The sequence below is a fragment of the Pelecanus crispus genome, chromosome 1 (assembly GCF_030463565.1).
Source record: "Pelecanus crispus isolate bPelCri1 chromosome 1, bPelCri1.pri, whole genome shotgun sequence".
Classification (NCBI taxonomy): Eukaryota; Metazoa; Chordata; class Aves; order Pelecaniformes; family Pelecanidae; genus Pelecanus; species Pelecanus crispus.
Window position 1 is genome coordinate 75,635,149 of NC_134643.1, and position 22,999 is coordinate 75,658,147.

A 22,999-nucleotide genomic window follows, 5' to 3' on the forward strand; every position below is an offset into this window, starting at 1 on the left:
TGTTTCCTTAAACTATGGTATGCGTGACAATACACAATTAAATCGTCGCCAGACTTGCAGTTTATTGCTGTCGTGGTTGGGTTTCCTGGTTGGTGAAATAGGTTTTTAAAATACGATCCGTCAGGTGTGTTTGATCCCACTGAAGATGCAAGGCACATGACATCCAGGGCTGCTCCAGTAAAGTTAACTGGCGACTATCCATTAAGTTCAATGGAGTTAAAGTAGGAACTGTGAGAATGTCAGATGTCATACCTTGGTCATAGTATTGCCCAGAATTCTGAAAATGGTGCATAGTGTATCATGCCTAGCAATTCTGGAAAACATTGGTCAAAATTTTTATATCAAGGCTCAACTGCATTTTGACAAGCAGTCTCTTGTACAAAAAGGTCGCCCTCTGTTTCTGTGAGATGTGGACCTGAGGGCACCTAACACTAATCTGCTTTACTTGCAGGTGTCTCTTCCTGAGTTCTTTTCCACAAACGAAGCGTGGAAAGATCTTTTTAGATTTTTACTGTTAGATTGTAAGCATTCACTTCTAGTAGAAGAAAATCAGAAAACTGCAAAAGGGGAAAGTGAAGTTTCTGTACATCACCTCGAGTTTGGCAGTACAAAAAACAGTGTGTGCTTTATTAAGCGCAACTGAATGGGTCTAAATTAATTGTAACTGCTACTATATGTGGGAAAGTATAGAATGTAAAATATAACATCAGTAATGAATGCTTTCCTGTTGGTGGATAACTAATTTTTAAATTGCCTGGAAAATGGAGTTGCTGGACAGGATTCACTTAGCGAGGCTGCCGTCAGCCATGTAGCTTTGCTGGGTTTAATAATGGCTGATTACACAGGTGGCAATAACAACAATGGTAGATTTTTCTGAGAAATGCATTATTTTCACAGTGCCGCTGATGGAAGAAACGCTTACTAGCAGCTGATAATTAATGATCAATTTGGAGATTATCACAAACAATTTACAAAGGTTGACTTTTCCTTTAGAAGTCCCTTTGGATAAACTGGATGGTAAATTACCTGCCTAAAGCTTTTACTTTACTTGTGCTAATAAGATGAAAATGAATGTGTTTGAAGAGCTCTGAACTGAACTTTTCAGACTGTCTGATAATCCATACAACTCTTCTTTAAACATCTTAAGTGAGTGAGCAAATAGAGACTATAATAAAATTGAGAACCATCATATGGGCGCATGTTACCACCCGGTCTAAGTAATGGGGCATGACAAATAAGAGGCACTGCTGTAGAGTTCATATTTTCATTTTATGGCATACATTAAATATTTGATCATCAGCCAGCAGATAGAAACAATTGGGCTAAGAGTATCATTTGCAAATAGAAGGGTAAGATTTAGACGGTCGTAGTCTGAGCACGGGATGGAGAACTTCTATATCTTAATCCATGCTTCAATATCGTCTCTCTACATTGTGGTGTGCAGACCACTTAAAATCCTCTTCTGTATTTCCTCAGTCTGTAAAAAGGAGTTAGTAATCCGTATTTACTTCAGAGGGGATAATAATCCTTATTTACTTCACAGAAGGGATATGTGAAGAGTAATTAGTATTTCTAAGTGCTTTTAAGGATGAAAAGAGTAGTGCAAGCATAGAAACCTCTCTAGTAAATTGTATAAAGGATAGGAGAGAAGTAGGATGGGGTTTGTAGAGGTATGTAGGTGTTTAGAGACATGGGCTCCTAGTCAGATTTTCAGATGTATATAGGTATCTTAATATTGGAAGCATATTTAAAGATCTCTTACAGCAAGATAAACTCCATGTTTTTGGCACTTTAATATCTTTATAAATCTGGCTCGTGCTTTATATCCGTGACATATGGGGCGGGGAGGGGGAAGTAGAGGGAGAGGGGGGATAGGGGTGTAAGGGCCTGGTAACAGCTGCACTTTTCCGATCTTCCCTCTCTAAAGCAAGGATGGAGATGGGGTTGAGAAGAGAGTAGGAGAGAAAGCAAAAAAACCTTTGTACATCTGAAGAGCTCTTTTACAAGAGCGGGGGGGGGGGGTTGCAGACTCTTAAACCCAGCATACAGCGGTATGCTCGGTCCGTGTTGCGAGTAGATTAGTGGAACCAGAAGTATGCTGTTGGTTAAAGATGTTCCCCTAGCATGAGTTTTATATTTTTGAGACTTTATTTTATGGTTGACATTTTTAAAGCTTAAGATCTGATACACCTGTGTGAGCCATTTAAAAGAGAGAAAAACTAAACAGAAGGATCTCTGCTTTGTTTGTGAATGAAGGGACAGGTGGTTAGATACAAGTTATAGTAATAGGGAAAGTACCCTTTCTAGGGAGTTGTGTCTTTTCAGTATGCCTTAGTTATCCAGGGCAGAGGTTGGAAAGGGGGCTGGTTTTAGCTTTTCGTCATTATCTTGATAGTGCGTTTGATGAATGCAGTATGCCTCATTTTCATTGTAGTGAGGAATTATCATCAGAGCTACTGCATAACAGAGGAAACTGGAAATTGGAGCTTGGGCCTTGCTGTCCGGATTTGGCCCTGATGTGCTGTGAGAGGGTGGGTTAGAGCTCTGATTTTCACTTGGGTGCCAGTACTGGGCAGTTCTGTGGGTAAACAAGAACCAAACTGGCGCCTGTAACGATTCATCTGTGAAGTGGGTGTTGCCATTAGTATTTCATGATGAAGGTATGTGAGATTCCTTTAAAATAGTTTTTCTGAGTAAAAAGTGCTCAGTAATTGTAAATCACCATGGCATTACCTGGCAAGGGGTGAGTTTCCTCCTTGTGTGAAGGACAGAGAAGGGGATCCAGTGAAAGTGGACAGTGTAGTGAAAAGGATTCAGTGACATTCTCCTGCTAGATGCTGGTTTTTGGTTTCGGTTTTTTTGGTTGGGTTTTGGTTTTGGGTTGGTTATTTCGGGGGTCCCTCCCCCCCCCCCATTATCACTGCCTGGAAAAGAAAGATGAATAGATTTTTACAGAAGTATAGTCAATAGGGTTTTTTTTTAAAAAAAAAAAATTATTCTTAGGATCTCTTGCAGGACTGTATGAAGAAACTTAGTTTTGCAGTTTCAAAATACAGTAGCTGAATAGAGTACTTAATTTTTGCCCTTGCTTATATGTCAGTATGTGCAAAACCATCAGGTAAATTAACAATACAAGCAAGTAATACAAACAGTGATCACCAATAAAATGTTTTCTTTAAAAAAAGAAAATCAGAGCTTGCAGAGCTTTTTATAAAGGCAGTTAAACATTCTTATCGCTTATGTAGAAATAGAAAAACTGGGAGCCAGAAAGATTCAATAAATTACATGGGGTCACACGGGAAGTTGCTGTCTTCCGAATTCTTAATGTTGTGTCCTGGTTTTGTAGTCCATACAGAGGCGGAAAGGGTATTCAGCAGTAAACTACCTGGTCATCGTTTCAATGTTTGTGCTTCTTTGGCAGTGATCAACACCAAAGGATGTTGCTATACTGCACAGTTAAACTTCTGTGATTTATTTCAGTCAGTCAACCAATCCTCTATCCTAGGTGTCATTCAAACAACTGTAGAGCTTGCCAGATGAGTACTTACCCAAATCAAAGCTATTTATTACCGTTTTGGAATTAAAAATGGGACAGTGGACCTCTCTTGTTGCGTTTTGTATCCAGTTCGGGCTGGTAACCTCGAAAACATAGCTGATCATCAGCCTATGATACGGAGGTGTTTGTTAATGCCTGATACAAACGGATTTGTTACTTTTCTCAATGTCCTAGTTCAATGTGACTATAATTATTCCTAATGAATTACTTTGGTTGCAGTAGGTAGCCCATAGAGTGGCTGGGCATCCTCTTCCCATGGAGAAGTATTCTTTCCGGTATCATCTTCAGATAGATCAAAAGGCTTTCTGGGAGATCTGCTTCCTGTTGCCCATCAACTATCTTTTTATAGGGATTCATGCTTGAATTGTTCTCAGTGCCAAATCTGTGTACTTAGAAAAAACAAAGAAGTGGTGTATGTGTGGGGAGTGTAGACTAAAAAATAGAAGTGGGAAGTAAGGAAGTTTGCTTGTTCAGTTTTGTTTAACAGATAAGTTAATTTTCTAAGGTGCTCAGCACCTACACCTCTTTACACCTGAAGGAATCTGAAGGTCCTCTTTCCCTTCAGGGCCAGTGGTGCCTTTTGAATGCCTCGTTCTCCACGCAGTGGTCATTTTCCTCATAATACTTGTGACATACGTTTTAGATCTGAACATCTGGATTCAGATTCACTTATAATATAATTAGGTGTATCCCCAGCGGGGAGAAGGTTTTTGATGGAAGAAGTCTTTTCAAGAAAGCTATTATACCACTTGTTATGGCAATAGCAGCCAGGTTTACTTTACTGTAATGTATATTTATTTTTTTCAGAAGACTATAGCTCTCATCTGAAGTTGGACCTCCATGGCAATATGTGCCTTCGACTGCTAAATTGTTTTAATACATCTCAGTAAAAACAGTTCTAGGCAAGAGCATTTTAATGGTGATTTTTTTTTAAGTGTGTTTGAAGGCAGTGTGTGGACAGTGTGATGTAGGGGAAGAGCCAAATGTTTATTTTAAGATGTGTTTGAATGAATCTGCCTACATAAACTTGCCAGTGTTAAGAAAGAGGGGCTCTGCCCCTTTTAGATCACAAAGGCCTCTCAGTGGGGGATGGTTTTGGTAATGGAAAAAACAAAAAAGGTTCCAGTATGTGGTGGAGGAGGTAAAATAAACAAACAGCAATGGATGATTACTTCTCTCCATCAAGGCTTCTTTATCCTTGCAAGCTCAGTCAGTGGTCAGCATGTTAGACACCCCTCCCTGTTTTATCCATGCCTTAACTGTGTTCTTTGACAGCATTGGTTTATACAGCTGGGTCTTTGTGGAGCTGGATGGGAATCGCTGTCAAACAACAGACATGAAGGTAGACAAAGTACCTATGAAAGGGTGAATGGCAGACGTCCTCCGAGTTTCCCTGGAGGGAAAGATACTGGTTTCAGGGCTTTTCTCCTCCTTTCTATCCCACCCCCGAACTCCCACAGATTTTTAAAGTGGACATCTTTTTGCGATGCTGTTTCAGTACCTGCTGCTCCAGCCTTTCTAAAGGAAAATTTGAGACTCCTTATGATCCTAAAGGTATGTTGTCTGTTTAAACTCATGGTCTCTCATTTTCATATTTGCGGGTTTGTTTTTACTTCATGTACCAATATCCATTTGTTTGTGCAAGGGTATAGGTGCATTATATGACTAATAGCTGTATTTTTCTTCGCTAACAGCTCCAGCAGTGTCTAGGGTTAACGTTTGTTAAGCTGGGTAATTATCAGCAGTTTATGATTGTTCTTTCTCTTGAAATTTGACAGGAATTTCTTAAATCAGATAAAGCAAAAAATCAGCTTTTAGACAGTGGTGGGCTGAAGTGAATCCACTTACCTATGTGCACCCATTACGGCGGTGAGGAGGCATGTTAGTATGTGTAAGCAACAGTTTTGAGAAGTGTTCAGTAGCTCTTTAAACTGAACATGGATGTTCAGAAATCAGAAAATTATAGAAGTGAAAGTGGCTTGTACAATACTACTGCGAGTGCACGGATGTGTGCTATGATGGGTGATTATACCACACATTTGTTAATGTAGATGTTTAATCCTTATGGTTTTATGAATAAAAACTGGGAAACCAGTACAACAACTGTCAACCTTTTACAAGACGACTGAAGACGACTTTACAGTACAATACACACAGTGAGTGAAGCAGGAGCTCTCACATCATACCATAAACTTTTTCCGGTTTATCCTTCATGCAATCATCTGTTGGAACAGAGATGGCATGACTGCGGCATAACCTGAAGTAGGAGATAGGAGTGCAAAACTGCCTGAACAGAAGTTCATCTTCTCGTTTGGAATATCAGAATGTCTGAGTAAAATTATTTTTATTTAAACAATTTTTGTTTTACTCTATTTGTATCTCAGAGTAATTTTCAGAGGCAGCAATTTTCACTAGTTTCTGAAAGGCAACATCTGGGCTTTGGAACAATCTCTTTTCAGCTTTGAAAATTCTGCCTCAAATTGCTTAGACATTATAAATGTTCAAATTTTTTTGTGGTTTTGTTTTTTTAACATAATAGAAAGGCAATAATGTATTTATTCCCTGTCATTTTATCTTCAGGTTCAGTTTGATTTTTCTTTCTCAAGCTCTCGAGGATTATTTGTTCCTGGGCCAAGAATGCACCTGTCATGTATAAACCCTCCAGAAAGGGGGGAGCAGACACATGCATGTGAACAAAAAAATTATAAAAATTCTAGGCAGCTGGAATTAACCTGTTGGAAAGAAAATGTTTACATCTATTAGAGACATTGCTCTGCCTAAGTATATTTTTTCATACACACGCGCACACACACAGACACAAAACCCATTTCACTGTGCCTGTAATTCTTCAAGGTACACGTGGGTTCTCTGAGGCCCCAGTTCTTCTCCCGCTAAAGTTATTTAGAGGCCCAGTATTTCGGCGGTGTAAGTTCAAGCTATGAATGGATATGCATACATGCTTTACTAGCACGATCAGTTTTACCAGGAAACATACAGTATACGAATGGATGTATGTGCTTATGTGTTCCCGTGTTTATTTGCATTTTTTTATAAAGTGATCGACATGATGCAAAGGAGTATGCAAGTGATGGTTGGAGCAAGAGTTTATATAATAATGGTAGAATGATACTGTAAGTTCAGATGCATAAACATCAGTGGGTATATTGAAAATTATTTCATAAGTGCAATTACATGTACATTTATTAGAAGCAAATGTACATGCAATATAAACTTATTATTCTGAACTTACCAGTAGGGAAATTCAGAGTGAAGTGGGGAAGAAAAGAGACTTTAGTTTTTTGGGGTTTTTTTTATTTCCTTGTTTCTGGTTGGTTTGTGATTATACACAAACTCTGGTGAGGGAATGTTGTTTAAAAAAAAATTAAAATTCCATTTGTTGACTTCGAAATGTAAGTAAGGCAAGACAGGGGAAAAGAGAGGGGGCTTGAAGCTCGATAGCTGTTTCTTTGGCACTCCCATTACTGAGCAATGGCGTGATGGAAGAGTGGGAAAAGCTGTGCCATATTTTACTGAGATCTCAATCAAAAGAATGGCTCCTTGTACTGAAATCTGGTCATCTTCTGGGAGAGAATTCTTATTATTAATGTTGATTCTACTGAAAGTAATTTGTCATTTAATAATGCTTGAGGAAAATTTTGTGTCAGCTTGATTAGACAAAGACTACAAATGACCAAAAATAAGCTCCCTAAATTGCAGAAGTTTTAATGTTAGCTAACTTTTCAGAATGAGCCCGTGCTTCCTCAGATTTCTTTGTAATAAGTAAGTCATTCATAATTGTCATAATTTTAAAGCTTTTTCAGCTCCTTGCCTTCATTTCACTCAATGTCAATGGAAATTAGGTATGCACGTCTGTGTGTGATGTATGGATTCCTTGTAGCATGCAGCACAGCTCTCCCACTCAGCGTCTGGAGACTGACTGACTTCTTTTCTGTCATTTTCAAGTATTAGTTTGTACAGTGAAATTTCAAGGCCTGAAATGTTTAATTATTTGACTATATTCCTCTTTGTAGTTCAGCAGGCAGAAGAGTGATGATTACCTAATGTCATAGTGATTGCAACAGTACTTTCAGCAGTGAGCAGTTCCTGAAACTTTACATGAAAATAAAATCAAAACTCTGCTATTTCTGCTGTGACACGAGGACAAATGTAAGATAATAATAAAAAGTAAAAAAGCAAGATGTATGAGGAGCTGAAGAGTGGGGGAGGTACATTTCTGAAAGGTTGGGGGGTGGAGAGAAAGGAAGCCAGAGTTAATTTGAGGATGCACTGGAAAATAAATGAGCTTGTGGATTTAATTCAAAATCATCCAAGCAGAGTCTTTTGCATGAAAGAAGCCAGTGATCAGGCTCAGTTTACTTGAAACATCAACAATGACTGCATCCTGCTGTTTCAGAGTTTGTGCTGATAGATGCTCATCATCTTTGACACTGCACCATTACGGTTGTATGTTGCCTGTACCGTAACCACATTTTCGCTACGTGCCTCTTCTGGTTTTGAGAAGTTCTCAGAAAATCCAGGTTTGGAAGTTTGGTCTTTTAGAAACATACTTTTCAGCAGAAGTAAAATCTGATCCTGTAGTTTCTGGTTTATAAACATACTATTAGATTTTGGGCTTTTTTAGTTGACATACAGACTAGTGAAAAACAAATGATTTATTAAGTTGACAGGTACCGAACAAAAATAGGATATGGGTTCTCATGCTAAAGCTGGTTTTGAATGTGTGTCTCTGGGTAAATCACTAAACGTTCCTGCTTAACACCTATTAGTCACTGTACAAAACAGGGACAATAATAGAAAGTCCTGTGTGAGATCTACAAAAGAATTAGGTAATATTCTTTGCAGTAATAGAATATAGTATCTTGATAGGAGTTCCTTCATCACCTTATAAATGCTGTTTTGGTTGAAGGTTGGTTTGTTTCAGGCTAGAATATTTCACTAAACAACTTAGTCATGCACAAAGAATCTTTCCCAGTTACCTGCTTCAAAAGGTCAATGAAAATCTTTGCATAACGCACGTTGGGAACATTCAACATGAACTTTTTTTCACAACATATTTTTCCTAGACTTGATTTTACAGTGGTTTTTCATGCATAAATTCCTTGCAAATGCAAGGAAATGGAGATGATAAATTTTTAGTTGAGAGCACAGAGTTTATAGAAAGTTGGGGTTTTTTTTTTTTCATTTTTCTAATAAAAAAAAATTACAAGGTTTTTGTTACCATTTTGTTGAAAGATATTTGTAACAACTTATTTGAGGGTTTCAAAACTTGTCCGAATGAAACCATTCACCACTGGGATTTTGAACAGTACCTTTTTTCAAAAAACAGTTTCCACAATATGTGGAATATAAGGTTTATCAGCCAAGCTGCTGATACTTTATTATACTTTAAAATGCAAACTTTAAAATAGGTAGGAGATAGCATATTACCTGCCCATTTTTTTTTAAACTGGTAGACTAAAAAAAATCGTTAAAGTTACCCCATACAGGGAGGAAATCTGGAAAGCAAAAGGGAGAAAGTGAGTTGGGTGAAAGAGAAGTTATTGGGCGGCCTTAACCGTAGGATTGCTTGTGGCAGCTATAATAATAGACAACTGCACAGAAACATTACACAGGTTATGGCATAGCGATCTTGCTTTGTATTAACAAAAGCGACTTGTTCACCAAAACACTTTTTGAATAACACAACTTAACTTGTAGCATATGTGCATTTTAAAAGATGGCTGATTGATATGGTCTTAGAAAGTAATAATTAACAGATTATTCCATCTCAGTGTGAATGACAGATGAGAGTGCATTTTATGCACATTTTTTATTGATTAGCAGATTAGAGATGTTTGCTTCTTTTTTTTTTTTTTTTATTGTAAAATTACTTCAGTAAAGAATTCCAAACCAGGCTGTAAATGACTCAAAGATATTGCCAAGCGAAGTCTGTTTTTAGTGGTATGTGTAGAAACAAGTCGGGCTTGCAGTTCCCAGTGGGACAGAGTGTGGGAGTCTGCCACCCTTACTCATGTTGAGTAATACCTTATTACACAAGTAATCCTGTCAAAATGAACAGAGTTGTGGTTTTTGGTTTTGGTTGTTTTTCTTTTTTTTTTTTTTTTTTTTAAAGGTACTAGTTATTCAGTGTACATAAATAATGAATGAATTTGGGACCAAAATGGAATAGAGACAGTCATTAGTAATAACTAGCAGCACCTTTTGCTTGGACTGTCTGTAGAGAGATCATAGCTTCAGTAAACCTGGGAATACAAACCATTTTATTAGTACTAGACATGATCAGAGATGAGGCAGATGTATTGCTGACATTTTGGATAAGCTTGTATTTATGCACCCCTATATGTGTGTGTGTGTGTATGCTTACACATTAGATATATGTAATATTGCTGCTGCCTGTAATCTTAAGTATTTCCTGTGGAAAAGCAGAGTCTGCAGATTTCCAACATGTATTTTAATTAGAGGGCAATATCCCTGCAGATCAGGAAGAGAGTCAGATTGAATCCCATTGAAGGTCCTGGGACTAGTTTAGCGTATAGCATTTGGTTTGGAATCGGGCCGTGTTAGGGAGTAAATTCCTGATGCTGTTGGGAGCTGGAACGACCCTCCACACTGCTGCTGGAGGATCGGATCTGCTCGTCTTGACCTCGTGCATGTCTTCAGAATGCAGCTCTGTGCCTGTCTCCAGCGTATGGGGCCGAGTGATTTAAGCTCTACCCATGAGAAAGACTTAGTTTATAGCTGCCAGAGAAACTCAAGAGGTGAACATTTTCATGCCGATTCAGAAACTGGCTATGCGACTCCAGTCAGGCGCTGTCACGCCTAGTTATGGTGAGAAAACAACAATGCCTCTCTTGATAAGGGGAAAAAAAGAAAGTCTTGCACAGTCAAAATTTTGACATACAATTTAAATCATCTCTCTACATCCTGTGGACTTGGAGCTGTCAAAAAGGCAAAGCCTGTGTTTGAATGGAAAAGCTTTTTATTTCTTTAAAAAGTGTACCAACTATAATTATCCATAACTATGCAGGCCTGTTTTAATGCTGTTTTATAATTACAGGTCTTAATGCTAGATTATACAAAGTCATTTATAAATAGTCAGAACAGAGGGACTTTGGGAGTTTTTAACCTGTAGATTGCTGTAGGTTGTGGCAGCTGATGGGATTTTGTGTGTGTATGTATGGGGTGAGCTGTGTAATGATTGATGAATCCCTTTAATTAACTCCCAACAAGTTAAGATTTATGGCCTCATATCTTTTTCTCCTGACACATCTGTGTTTGTCACTTTTGAAGACACGGATAAGCCATTTCTCCAAAAGCTTTTGTGGGTATCTGAAATGTTTCTGAGGTATTTTGCTTAATGTAACAAGATCAGAGTTTTATGACATGAAATTTATGAAATTTTATGACATGAGCAATCACATTGGGATGGATGCTGGTTGTGTGCTAGAGGGCACCATCTCCTTGAATACTGGATACCATTTCAGATTTATTTTGGGTACATGACCATGTATGAAATGAACCAAAACCAGTGAACAAATGCAATGTAGTGGGGACATGTAAATGAGTTTCTGTTAAAAATATCAATAATGAAAAATAGAGCTGTGGAAAGATCACTTTTGTGAGGCACTGAACTCAAGGGAAAAAAAACCCCAAACAGTGTTATTTGGTAGCCTGAAATTATTTGGGTGGAACCAGTACTTGTAGATGGCATGAGGAAACAATTCGTGTGGACGCAGTGTAGCTCTTACTCTATCCAGTGGGAAAATCCAGCCATGCTGAAGTCAGTCCAAAAACACTGAGATCAATAGACACAGGGTATCAGTTTAAGCCTACAAAGAGTGTGTTGTAAGTTGAAGGGGAGTAAAGAAATATGTGGAGAAGCTATTGTAAAATGAATCACATCAAATATTTGTGGGATAAGAGTGAGTTAGAAGAGTGAGATTTTACTTCCCTGAAAAAAACGCTCCTGCTACCAGGAAAAGCATTTATTTAATGAAAATTTAACAAAAGGCTTTTTTTTTTACTGCGGTTTCTGCATATTAAGAAGCCTTTCCAAAAACAGAAAAAAGAGTCCCTTTACAAGAAATAGGGTCGTATTTGAATTCATCACCAGCACTGAATCTTCAGTTCCATCCTAACCACTGATAAAAATCAAGTATGGGGTTACGTTTCATAATTCTGATGTGTCTCTACAGTGGGCTAAGTACTGCCTGTGTCCCACTGTGTCTGAACTTTGCAGATTTAGGTTGTCTAAAACATTACTATTTAGCTATTTGTATTCAGTAGAAATGATTAATGACAGTTCAAAATGCAACTCTTCTTGCGAGTCTTAAATTGCAACAGATTTCGTCTGCAGAGACACCCTTTCTGGGTTCAGAATCTGGTCCACTGTATTGCTACTTTTCTGGGAGTTATATCCTGAGGTTTTGTTTGGTTTTTTTAATCCTATCCATAAGTTGATGTTTGAGGAAGCTGATGTTTCCTCTCTCATTGTAAACCTCCTTTCAGAGGGGTGTAATTGAAAACCCTTCTGACTTTAAACTAGTTTGCGGAAAAGATCTTGAAGTCATGTAAGTTGTAAACTGTCGTGTTATCATTGAGGGTAGATCCAGGATGTTTGTAGTCCTTTGTTAAGATGGGGTAATTCCAGTCCTTCATTAGACCTAGATCTGTTTAAAAGAGCTCAGTTTTCAGGTAACATTGTTACTCAGAATTTAGCTGTTTCCCTTATTGTTTTCAATGGGAACTCTACTTGCATCTCAGATATGGCATCAGTTAAGACCTACTATTAGCGCAGTAGGAAAACGAAGATGTTTGAAAAGCATTCAAGGATATGGGGCGTGGGAGCATTACAAACCCAGAAAAGGGACCAATAAAGCTGTAGAAGTAATGAAGGAGTATCTGTGAATGAATTTACCTTGTATCATGTTGTTTTCTGCTCATGAACCTATCAGTGCTTTGATCCTTTGCTGCTATAGGCTTTGATAATTACTGTCCTTTTGGAAGACATTTCCAAAATTAGATGTGGATTTATTTATTTATTTATTGAAATCTTGCATTGCCTTGTGGAAACTTCCCAGATATTCATAGGGAGTAAGTAATTTCTGTGAAACTGTGATGTTTGTATTTGATGTTAAAGGGGATGGTAAGATTTTTGAAAGGCCAGATTATGCCTTACTCATGGTCAGCTATGGATGGAGCTACCTGAAAACAAACTGCAGTCGTCGTCTGAGCTCTGTGACCTTTACCTCGGGTTGTGTATCTGTTTCTTTGTGTGTCCTGGTCACTTGGAAGACTAATGCAGTTTAGATCTGTAACTTCAGCACCCTAGCTATTTCAGCAATTTCTCAGCCTTCTAGCATTATGATGAGCACATAGCTTGTAATTTAAACTGGATGTCGTAAGAGCTGCGTGAGGAAGGAAAAAGTTTCTCTTCCTTCTCTAGTATCACTGTAGGTTGATTTTAGATCAAAAACATAATAATCTCTCTTATTGCTAGTGCATGGAGGTGGTCACCTCTGTTGCCTTCCTTGCCTGTTTTTATAAATTCCCTGGAGAAAATGATATCATCCCTGTTAGGAACAGTGACAAGCAGAAGGCGATGATGATCTGCAGCACGCTAACTAAACACAGTAGAGGAAACAGTATATTCACTGATAAAGTTAGCAGAAGAGATTTACTTCAACATGATATTCAAACTCTCCTTGTGAAGCTGTGTGACAGAATCTGGGTTATTCTGGGTTAACAGCAGTAGGAGTTTTTAACACAACTTGGGTATGTAGTATATAATACAAATCTTCAGTGCGAAGTAAGGCATCCTCTCTATATTGTATTGTCAAAGTCAATTGTAGTGGATAGTTTTGTAGATGGTTTACAATATTTTCAGTCATCTTATCAAATATAAATGTCCTAAAGTATAGAACATTACTGTGGAATAATTGACTAATGATTTTGTGTCCCTTCCTTTTTGTTTGCCAAAATTGAGACAACCGCTTAGTGCTGATTTTCAGAAAGAGATATTTTGTAAAAACTCAAGCTTCTATTAAGGCAGCGTTGAAATGAATAACCAAAATGTTACACTCGGAATCAATAGCAAATGTGTATCTTGGTGCGGTGCAATGCAGAGTATGAATAATTCACATTAACTTCAGGAGGGAGTTGCATGGTTTCTGCAGAAGAAAAGCTTGGGATCTGTCACGTCAAACATAGCTGTAAAATGCTGAATTCAGTGGGCTAGTAGAAAACTGCCAGTAAGAGTCTATCTGGTGATCTCTGTCTTTATACATATGCTTTGCTGCAGACACGTAGGTGGGAAAGCCTAGAAGACAGAATTCAGGTAGGATGTATGAAGTGTTAGTCTGTTGGACTAAGTCAAACATTAATAGAAAATACAGATTGCTTCTCTACGTACAGGCAATAGGTGGTGTTCAGAACAGGCAATGTGCAGCTGAGTATAGGTTCTGGTAGGGATTTTTTTTGTCTGATTTTTTTTTTTATTGTGTGGTTTTTTTTTTTTTTTTTTTTTTTTTTAAAATATAATCTAACTTGGCTCAGAAGGCAAGGCTCAAAATGAGATCATTAGAAACAAAGTAAGTCCTAACAAAGGGCTGTTTAAAGTCACTGTTTGTTTTCAGACCCAGTTGACTGCTGCTAAGAACCATTTCGTGCTCAATATGCCAAATCGTATGGACATGCTCCACCTCACAGCAGCCCCACACATGGTTCAAGAGGCTGCTGGGCTTTTGAAATGCAGTCCTTTAACTGTGAAGTGGAAAATCAAAATGGGGTAATTAGAATCATAAATACTAGATTTTTGAGGAGGAGCAGTATTACTTCAGCCTGTGTTTTCAGCTTTTACATACAACAGTCTTCAGTTTCCTTGTTCGTAACTTCCTATTTTCTATAAACTATTTCTCTTTTTCTTTCTTTTCTTCTTTTGACTATGCCTATAGGATCTCTTATTTCTCATTCCACTCCTTATTACAGATGCCCCTGCTTAGCACAGTGGCCCATTATGCCATCCACGCACATACCCTGATTTTCATGAACAATGTTGCTGTAATTAATCCCAGAAGTCGTCTGCATTTTAATACTTCACTGGACCCCTCTATTTTGAAGACCAAGCTGAAAAAGTGTCCTGGGTTCAGATTGTCCTATAAGATTTTCAGTAGTGCCTGGTTTGGATGAAAACTGGATTTTCCAATGACATAAGGATTCTTTCAGTCTTTCTAGAAGTTGAAGATACATGTGTGCTATCGGAACAGTGTTAGCAGACAGTCTCAAAAATCTTGGAATGTGGGCCTGAATTTTAAGTCAAGATTTGTATGCGATTTTTACAATGTGTACTCTATGTATCTTGCTTGTGTATCCTTTTTTATATAGATATAGATGTAAATTACATTTACATGACTTTTTCCTGATCTGGTTATAGGTAGGAAGTATAGGGTATCTTGATAGTAAATCTTCATTCACTTAGTACAACCCTGAATTTGTGCTGTCAAAAAGCTTAGATTATTAACATTTAAGTTAATAAGTTATTAAGTTTAATTGTTTAACTATCCCAGATCTGCGAACCTGAAAAGATTCTTGCAACATGACTCTAACATTGTTGTTCACATGGGTGAAGTTATAAACACAGACATTTTGGCTTGCTAGTAAGTTTTTTATCTTATTTTATTTTACTTTATTTTTTATCAGTTACGGTTAAATACATGCGGATGATTATTCCTTAAAAGCTAAGTTGACAATAGCTTGTATTGGGAGACATTCTATCTTCTTACAGTCTTTTGCAAATGCAAAACCAGATGGGTATTTTTTTAAAGGAATTGCAATTCATTATACAGTCGTCTTAGGTGAATTTTCATGTTTAAGAAGCTAGAATACAAGAGAGTGCTATATTAGTGTATTATTCTCACAACAAACAAGCCACTGTTCTGTTGCTACCTGCTTGGCCATTGTTCCCAATTGTGTATGCTTTGCAGTGGTATTTGGATGGTTTCCTGCTCTCTGCCAGCACAAAAAAGGCATTTCTGTTACAATGGCCCCTAACCACACAATGACGGCATTAAGGATTTATTTGGAGGTTTCATTATTTTCTCCTCTTTTGTTCCTTCCAGGATGTCTTCCAAGCGACCAGCCTCTCCGTATGGGGAAGCAGATGGAGAGGTAGCCATGGTGACAAGCAGACAGAAAGTGGGAGAAGAGGAGAGTGACGGGCTCCCAGCCTTTCACCTTCCCTTGCATGTGAGTTTTCCCAACAAGCCTCACTCTGAGGAATTTCAGCCAGTTTCTCTGCTGACGCAAGAGAACTGTGGCCATAGGACTCCCACTTCTCAGCACAACACAATGGTAGGTTTGCTAATGGTCTATTGTGCTTACATCCATTCTTTGAATTCTGCCTCTCCAGTAGTTAGGCATCCAGATCTGTACTTTATGGAGTATACAATGCACAGTTACACGTACAGAACATGCTACAATAACGTGAAAGCTTTGACCTAGCTGGACTGCCTTTACCCTCCACTACAAATGCTAAATCACTTGCAGTGCAAACTCCACTTTTCCTCACCCTTGCCTGCTGGCATTTAGGGTGCTAAAAATTTTTAGCTACAGTGATGTGAATTTGAAGTGTGTGTGTTCAGCAAACAGTAAATGGTTTTGGAACACTGTAAGTGAGAGTCATGTTTGGCATGGTGTCTGAAGTATCACCCCAATGCCAAGTTTATGCAATAGTAAGGCACAAAAGTCTGTATAAAGGGTAAAAAAAGCAACTTTGGATTTTGCTGGTTTTAAAAACTCACGTGTGATGTGTATTTCACATGCCACAGATACCTACAAGAAAGTTGGCTGTGCTTATGGAATTAAATCAGCCTACCACTTTTTCACTTGTGAATTCCCACCTTTTTGTGCACTTTACAAATGACAGTGCACTTAATTCATTATGTTAAGCAGCCCACTGGAAGTCCAGAACTGGATTTATCTAAAAGCAGACAAACAAAAAGAACAAAAAGCAATGCCATGTTCCCCGCTAGTATCGTGGTGTCACTGTTGTAATGTGACGTGTTTGGGCCCATGATGCAGAGTACCGTGATAGATTTTTATAAAGGTTGAAAGGTGCAGGGAAAGGCATCGAAACGCCAGGACTTAGGCACTTCGACAAAGCTGTCTGTTGTGAACACACTTACACAGTTCTTGCCTGTTTACAAATTCACTGTAACTTTTCTGTTAGTCTCCCACTTTGACAAGGGCAGTGACAATTTCACTTTAAGTAAAGATAATGAATGGACCTGCATATTTGAAGGCTTTTAAAAAGGCGTTGCAAAATAGGTGATAGTGTATTCTCATAAAAGCCTGCAACAGCTCCATAGTGCTATTTAAGCCCTTACACCTCATTACGCATATGTAACAAGCCCTAAGTAAAAAGCCTTAGGGATTATTATTTCTCACAGGACCAAGTCACTGGATATTCACTGAAGCTGGTCTCCTAGACAAAATAACTCACTGATCCCATTTTTCTTCTTTTTTTGGTCTAATGCTTAAGTTCAAACAGTGGCTTGGAATATTTAATTTTACTTTATGTTACTGCAACTTTAAATGAAGGGAAAACATCATTGGAAAAATTACTCATAGGCAGACATGTAATTTTCTTTTTCTAGCTTGTTTACTTCTTGTCCTTTATCATATGTTTTATGGAGATGTAATTCATTAACATACAGTTCCAGCCAATGGGATGTTAGGGTATGTAGCTGGTGTATGAGCTTTGCTGTATTTTGGCCTATTTTAAGAGAGTCTATTGAAGATAAGGGCTTGTTCCTGACAACATTTAAGTCAATAGATAAACTTGTGATGACACCCGTAGAGTAGAATCAGACCCTAATGAAATAAAAACTCATTGTCTTCTAAGGAGCCCAGCAGGAATATTTTAACTGCACCTCACTCATACACTTAACTGCTCTTTAACTGATTTTAACTAACTTCTTTATTTATTTATAGTTTTTAAGACCAAGAAGTTTAGCTCATCATCTAGTGTGACTTCCTGCTATGAAGGCTATATTTAATGTGATGTCAAAACAGTGTGTTCTGTCTCTTTATAAGACAAGATACTGAATTATTGCATGGTTTAGACAGTTTTGCTCTAGTAGTGAGATGCTGTAGGCTTATCTGAAGCATGTTTGGAGGGTTGTAGGGACTGGTTTTGTCTTCATATTTATTTAAGAAAATTGCCAGTTTGTATGAATGTGACATTTTTGTAATACCTCTCTTTTAGTGATGAGTGTCTTGTAAAAATCATCAATCCAGGTAGGCCGGAAAGGATGTAGCGTATGTGTCTCCAGAAAGAAGGAAGTGATCAGTGCAAATGAGTAAGAGATACATAATCATTCCCTCTGTTGTTGTGGTATGTAGTTATAAGAAGGACGTAACTGAACCTAGTGCTTGGATGACTTTTAGATTACTTCAGTTTGGGTGATTACCAGTTACGAAAGTCAGTCCCCAAAGGGTATTCACTTTGGTAGCATTACAGAGGTCATTTTTATACTGTTTGAATTGACATTCTGTACTATTTTATAGTCTCTAGGAAGCAAATCCAGGTGTATGCACATGTGCACACATCACCACGGAGCGCGGTCCAATACAGTTTTATTGATAAAGCTCCAGCAGTGTGCTTCACACTTCTTAATAGCTTGTCAGCTGTACTGCTACACCTATTAACTGAGTCTGCAAGTGACTATGGAGTTCTCGTTTTGCAGCCACATGCTGTCCTTAGCAGGGTACACCTTTACAGATCTCTCCAATGTCCAGTACAACAGGATCAGACATACAGCCGGTCTGAAATCCTGTAGTGCATCACTCTGCTGCACCCCTCTAAACCATACTGCTTTGTGCATGATTGTTGGCTAAGACTCTTCTCTGAAGGGATTCTTGGATAGACATGGTATAGATCCAGAGAGATCTTTCTGTGTTAGCTTACATGTACAACACCCATTTGGCTTAAGGAACAATCTCAGCAGAACAAAACCACAGCCAAGGGTTCTGGAAAAGGTGTGGAATTACACGGCTTTGTCTCATCAGTAGGCTGCGTAGCTGAATTCCTCTTGTCACAACAGCCATCCCTGTCTCCTCATTTTCTGCCTCTCAGCACTGGGTCATGAAGGGACAGTTATGAAAACAATTTCAACCTTGAGAATCAATTTCTTGGCCTCGCTTTTCTAGCTGCTAATTGACCCTCTGTTTCATAGGTTACTTCCAGCTGTGCTTCCTTTTACAAGTCCTGCCAGCTGGGACATCCTAGGATCCTTAAGGTAAAGGGCTGGTTGCAACAGAGTGATAACTTAACAGCTTACGCAACTTAGAGTTTTGAAAATTTGCCCTGTTGCACTTTACCAAGTTGTAACAACTGCCTGCTTAGAGATACAGCTTGGAATGCTGGGTCAATTTTTATAAAAGGAGGGCAAAATCCCTAGAAAGAAATCTTCAAACCTAACCAAAATTGGCAGAAAGCTGGGTATTTCTGAGGATGTTGGAACTGCAGCCAGGGAAAGGTTAACGCAATGGGCATAAACTGAAATGTAGGAGGCTCCATCTGAACATCAAGAAACACTTTTTACTGTGAGGGTGACTGAGCACAGGAATAGGTTGCCCAGCGAGGTCATGGAGTCTCCATCCTTCGAGATACTCAAAAGCCGTCCGGACGTGGTCCTGGGCAGCTGGCTCTAGGTGGCCCTGCTTGAGCAGGGGGTTGCACCAGATGACCTCCAGAGGTGCCTTCCAACCTCAACCTTTTTGTGGTTCTGTGAAAGTCAGGGGCATCTGTATCCCAAACTCCCTTCCTCTTGATAGAAGAAACTAGATACTTATTGTAAGTAGGAAAGCTTTTCCACTGATAAGAGTAGAAACAATAATTTATCAGACTTAAACCAAAAGCTCAGAAGAAAATACAAGACAAATCATTTGTCCTAGAATATATCTAAGGGTCCCCTTAGGATGTTCATAGCAGTCCATAAGCTTAGCAGGGAAACAGTTGAGGATTACAGTATCAGTCCATACCTCTTTTGAAGAAACCTATTAAGGTTACAGTATTTGGATAGCACAGATAGTTGTTAGCTCATCCAAGTTACGAGGGTTTATTTTATTTATTTCTATCTGTCTGCCTTACCATGTTGCTTTTGCCACCTCTCAAGACTACTGATCTCACCAGCAGGGTCTGTGTGCTAATTTCTGAAAATAAGAGATGTCAAGGCTGAAAGCACTGATTGAAGTATACCATGGGCATGGTATACTGTGGTCAAATTCAACCATTCTTCTTAACTGTAGAATATCAATCACATGCTGGATGAGATTTAAAAAAAAAAAAAAAGAAGTTCTGACCAAAAGATCAAACTGGTAAGGTGTAATTTTGCCACTGTCCAGTTGTTTCAAACTGCGTGACTGCACTGCTAGCCCACATTTGTCCTGCACTTTCAGTGAGATTTCGAATTCATTGTCAGCAGTGCTTTAAATTGATAGCTAATATTACAGTGTGCTGTTAAATAGTTTTATTGCTAGTTTTATTGCTTCACACTAAAAAAATGTTGCATTTCTGTGGTGAATGAAGTTATTCCTCTGTAACTTGGGAATAATAGTAAGAAATTTTGGTCATATTAAGAATAACTGCTGCTGGTCAAAGAGCTTCCTGACACATTGCTTCATGCTTTTCCTCCACTCCTCCAAAATCAAAGGTTGTTTAATGCTGCATTTGAATTCTCTTAATGCATACATCCTGGCCTGCACTTCACCTGTTGGTCTGGGGTTGTCAGCATGTGAATAGTATTGGATCAGAACAACATGTGGCTAGAGCACTTAGCTACTATTCAGAAGTTGCGAAGATAATGGAAATCTGAATGCATATAGCTTTTTAAAAAGTCAAATAGGACTCTAATTATACTGAGCTAAAGAATGCCTATTAAAAAAAAAAAAAAACCCACAACACAGTGGTTTTAGAGAAATTTTAATTTCCAGTGTACCTTTGTGCATCAAGCTTAGGATAAGTTATTGTGATGGTACAATGCACAGTGTTGTGAACACCAGTGCCGTTATTGTGCCAGCTCTAATAATGAGAATTTCATTGTTTGGGGAGAGCAGTCTCCTACACTCTAGACAAAAGTGTAATTACTTTTGAACGATGTGGAATGTGCTCAGTTTAATAGCACGGAGAATAGATTCACAAAGATTCAGATAAAGCTAGCTTGGAAGCCATATGTGCAATGTGGCAGTATGAAATTGTTAGCAGGCACCATAATTACAACACACACGCACACACTCACAATTTCACAGTTTAAACTATAAACTGTTGTTTTTGTAAGAGATAGACAGGCTTATCTGAACAAGACTAGTTCAATTAAAACAAAGCAGAAATGGTGGTAAGTTTGCATTTGTCTTTTTTTGATGTTCTTTCCTTCCGCTCTTAATGGTAAATTGATATTTATAAGATGATGAAATTGCATTGTTACAAACATTGCATTATAAATGTTATCACAAAAGTGGCACATGAAAGCAGTTTCCACAGATATAATTTCAGGCTTGTATCAGAGTTTGATCTTTTCAATCTTTACATTTGCACCATTTCAGAGAATGACTCTGCGGGCTACTAGGAAAGGGAACAAATAAAGAAGAATCAGCCAGGACCCATCAAAAGCTGTAGAAGTTGCCTACTGCATCATTTAGTCCAGACCCTAGAAAACTCTACACAGTTATTGAGAACCAGTCGTGATGGAGCCAGGAAAAGCTTTGGTGCCTCTGGTAGCTGCCTGACAAAATATCTTCCATTTAAGCTACTATAACCTGCCTGTCCTCCTTGTCATGATCTGTGTTCTCCCAGCTCTCCAGTCCTGTCCCATTTATGTATGTAAGTAATGCTTATAGTGTTTAGCAATTACTTCCAAACTACTTGTTGTGCAGGTTCTATATAGGGCAGGCAAACAAAAAAAAAAAAAAAAGTTTTAATTCTTCAGGTAAGGCAGGGATCAAAGCCATAGTGCAGTTCAGGACAGGTATGCTAGTTTATGGAAGTTCCCTTGGTTTGTTCTACCACTCTCTTAATACACTGGGTTTTGCTTACTTGTGGCCATGGAGAACCAGAGTGGATATATCATTCCAGCTGAAGTCAATGGGCAGAAGGACCGTCTGAAGTTTGAGATGACCCACTGACGTTTTGATCAGACTCTGAAAGGTCCAAAGGTTGGTTAGGGGACAATAAATAAGTAACGAAGTAGGAAAATATTTTTTTTCCCCAAGCAGGAAGGTTAGAACTACATTTAAAACAATAAATTAACAAATCGAGACCAGACATATCATCTATAAATTGCCTGAAATGCAGGGTGCAGATGACTGTAGTTTTTAAAGGCCATGAAGAGAAGTGGAAACAGCAGTTGTTTGTTTTTGCTACAGATCATCTTACTGTGAAGCAGTCACGTTTTTAATGGATTCATTTGAATGCAGTTAAGCAGAAAATAATCAACAGAAAAGTAAACACCTTTGTTTTATAGAAGTGCTGGGAACTGTATGTATCCATTGTTTGCAAGTGATTATATGCCTAGGAATCAATTCATTGACTTCATACTGGAAAATATCTTCATTTAAGCTTCTTGCATAAATACTAGTAAAATCTAAGTCAAGTGAATAGCTGAAAAATTTCACAGGAAAAAAGATAGGTACAACCATAAAACCCACAGTCGGTAGGAATATTTGAACCAGATGGTCTCTCTTACAATGAAGAGAAAAGAACTATTAAGTGCACTTTGGAAAAAAAAAATACGTAAGCCTTAAAAGAAAAAAAACTTTGTTCTTTCTAAGCAAAGTAATCTGCCCTAGGACATCCACAGTGGACACAGTTGTTTCATTCCAAATTAATATCTCAATCCAGACTGCCTTCAGTAAGTAGCTCAGTTTGGGATTATACACATTTACCAAGATCTGCTAGGTAATTTCACTGAGGATTGTACGTTTTTCCTGGAAATAGCGCATTGACGTCAGCTCTGCCAGGTCAGCGTAGTGGTATGTGCAGCTTTCATGGCTGGGAAGCATAGCAGCGTGCCCGTAGCAGTACATTGTCGCCAGTACCCAGAAGAGTGGGACAATGATATCTCCTGCCTCCCTCTGGAAGACATCACAGATTTGGAACAAAATTTTGAAGCTACCAATTTGAGGAGCACTGATGAAGATAAAGGCTAGGGCATGGAGAAAGCCCCAGCAGGACTGCAAGATTAGTTTATAGCAACAATGTAAAGAGACTACATTTAAGTGTTCCTACTTCTTGGTACAGCTCTTGCTTTCAGCAGTCAATCCCTAGCTGTGACATAACCTAGGTAGGACCTATGGTATCTCCATCCTGCTGGAACTCAACAGTAGCTGTGGACTTCGTGTAGTTTCTCCAGTCCAGGTCCATCGCCT

At 38.4% G+C, this 22,999-nt stretch overlaps 1 protein-coding gene across 8 annotated transcripts in view; it reads left to right on the forward strand.

The window, feature by feature from the left end:
• Positions 1-22,999, forward strand: part of SOX5 (SRY-box transcription factor 5) — a 293,400-nt gene that overhangs the window by 23,436 nt on the left and 246,965 nt on the right. For 5 of the 8 annotated variants that reach the window (XM_075709845.1, XM_075709835.1, XM_075709853.1 and 2 more), the window contains exon 1: positions 15,695-15,925. In XM_075709845.1, the coding sequence (XP_075565960.1) occupies positions 15,695-15,925 (231 nt within the window). Of the gene's footprint in view, positions 1-15,693; positions 15,926-22,999 lie in introns of those variants that run through there. The other 3 variants (XM_075709866.1, XM_075709872.1, XM_075709827.1) reach the window with 2 other exon arrangements.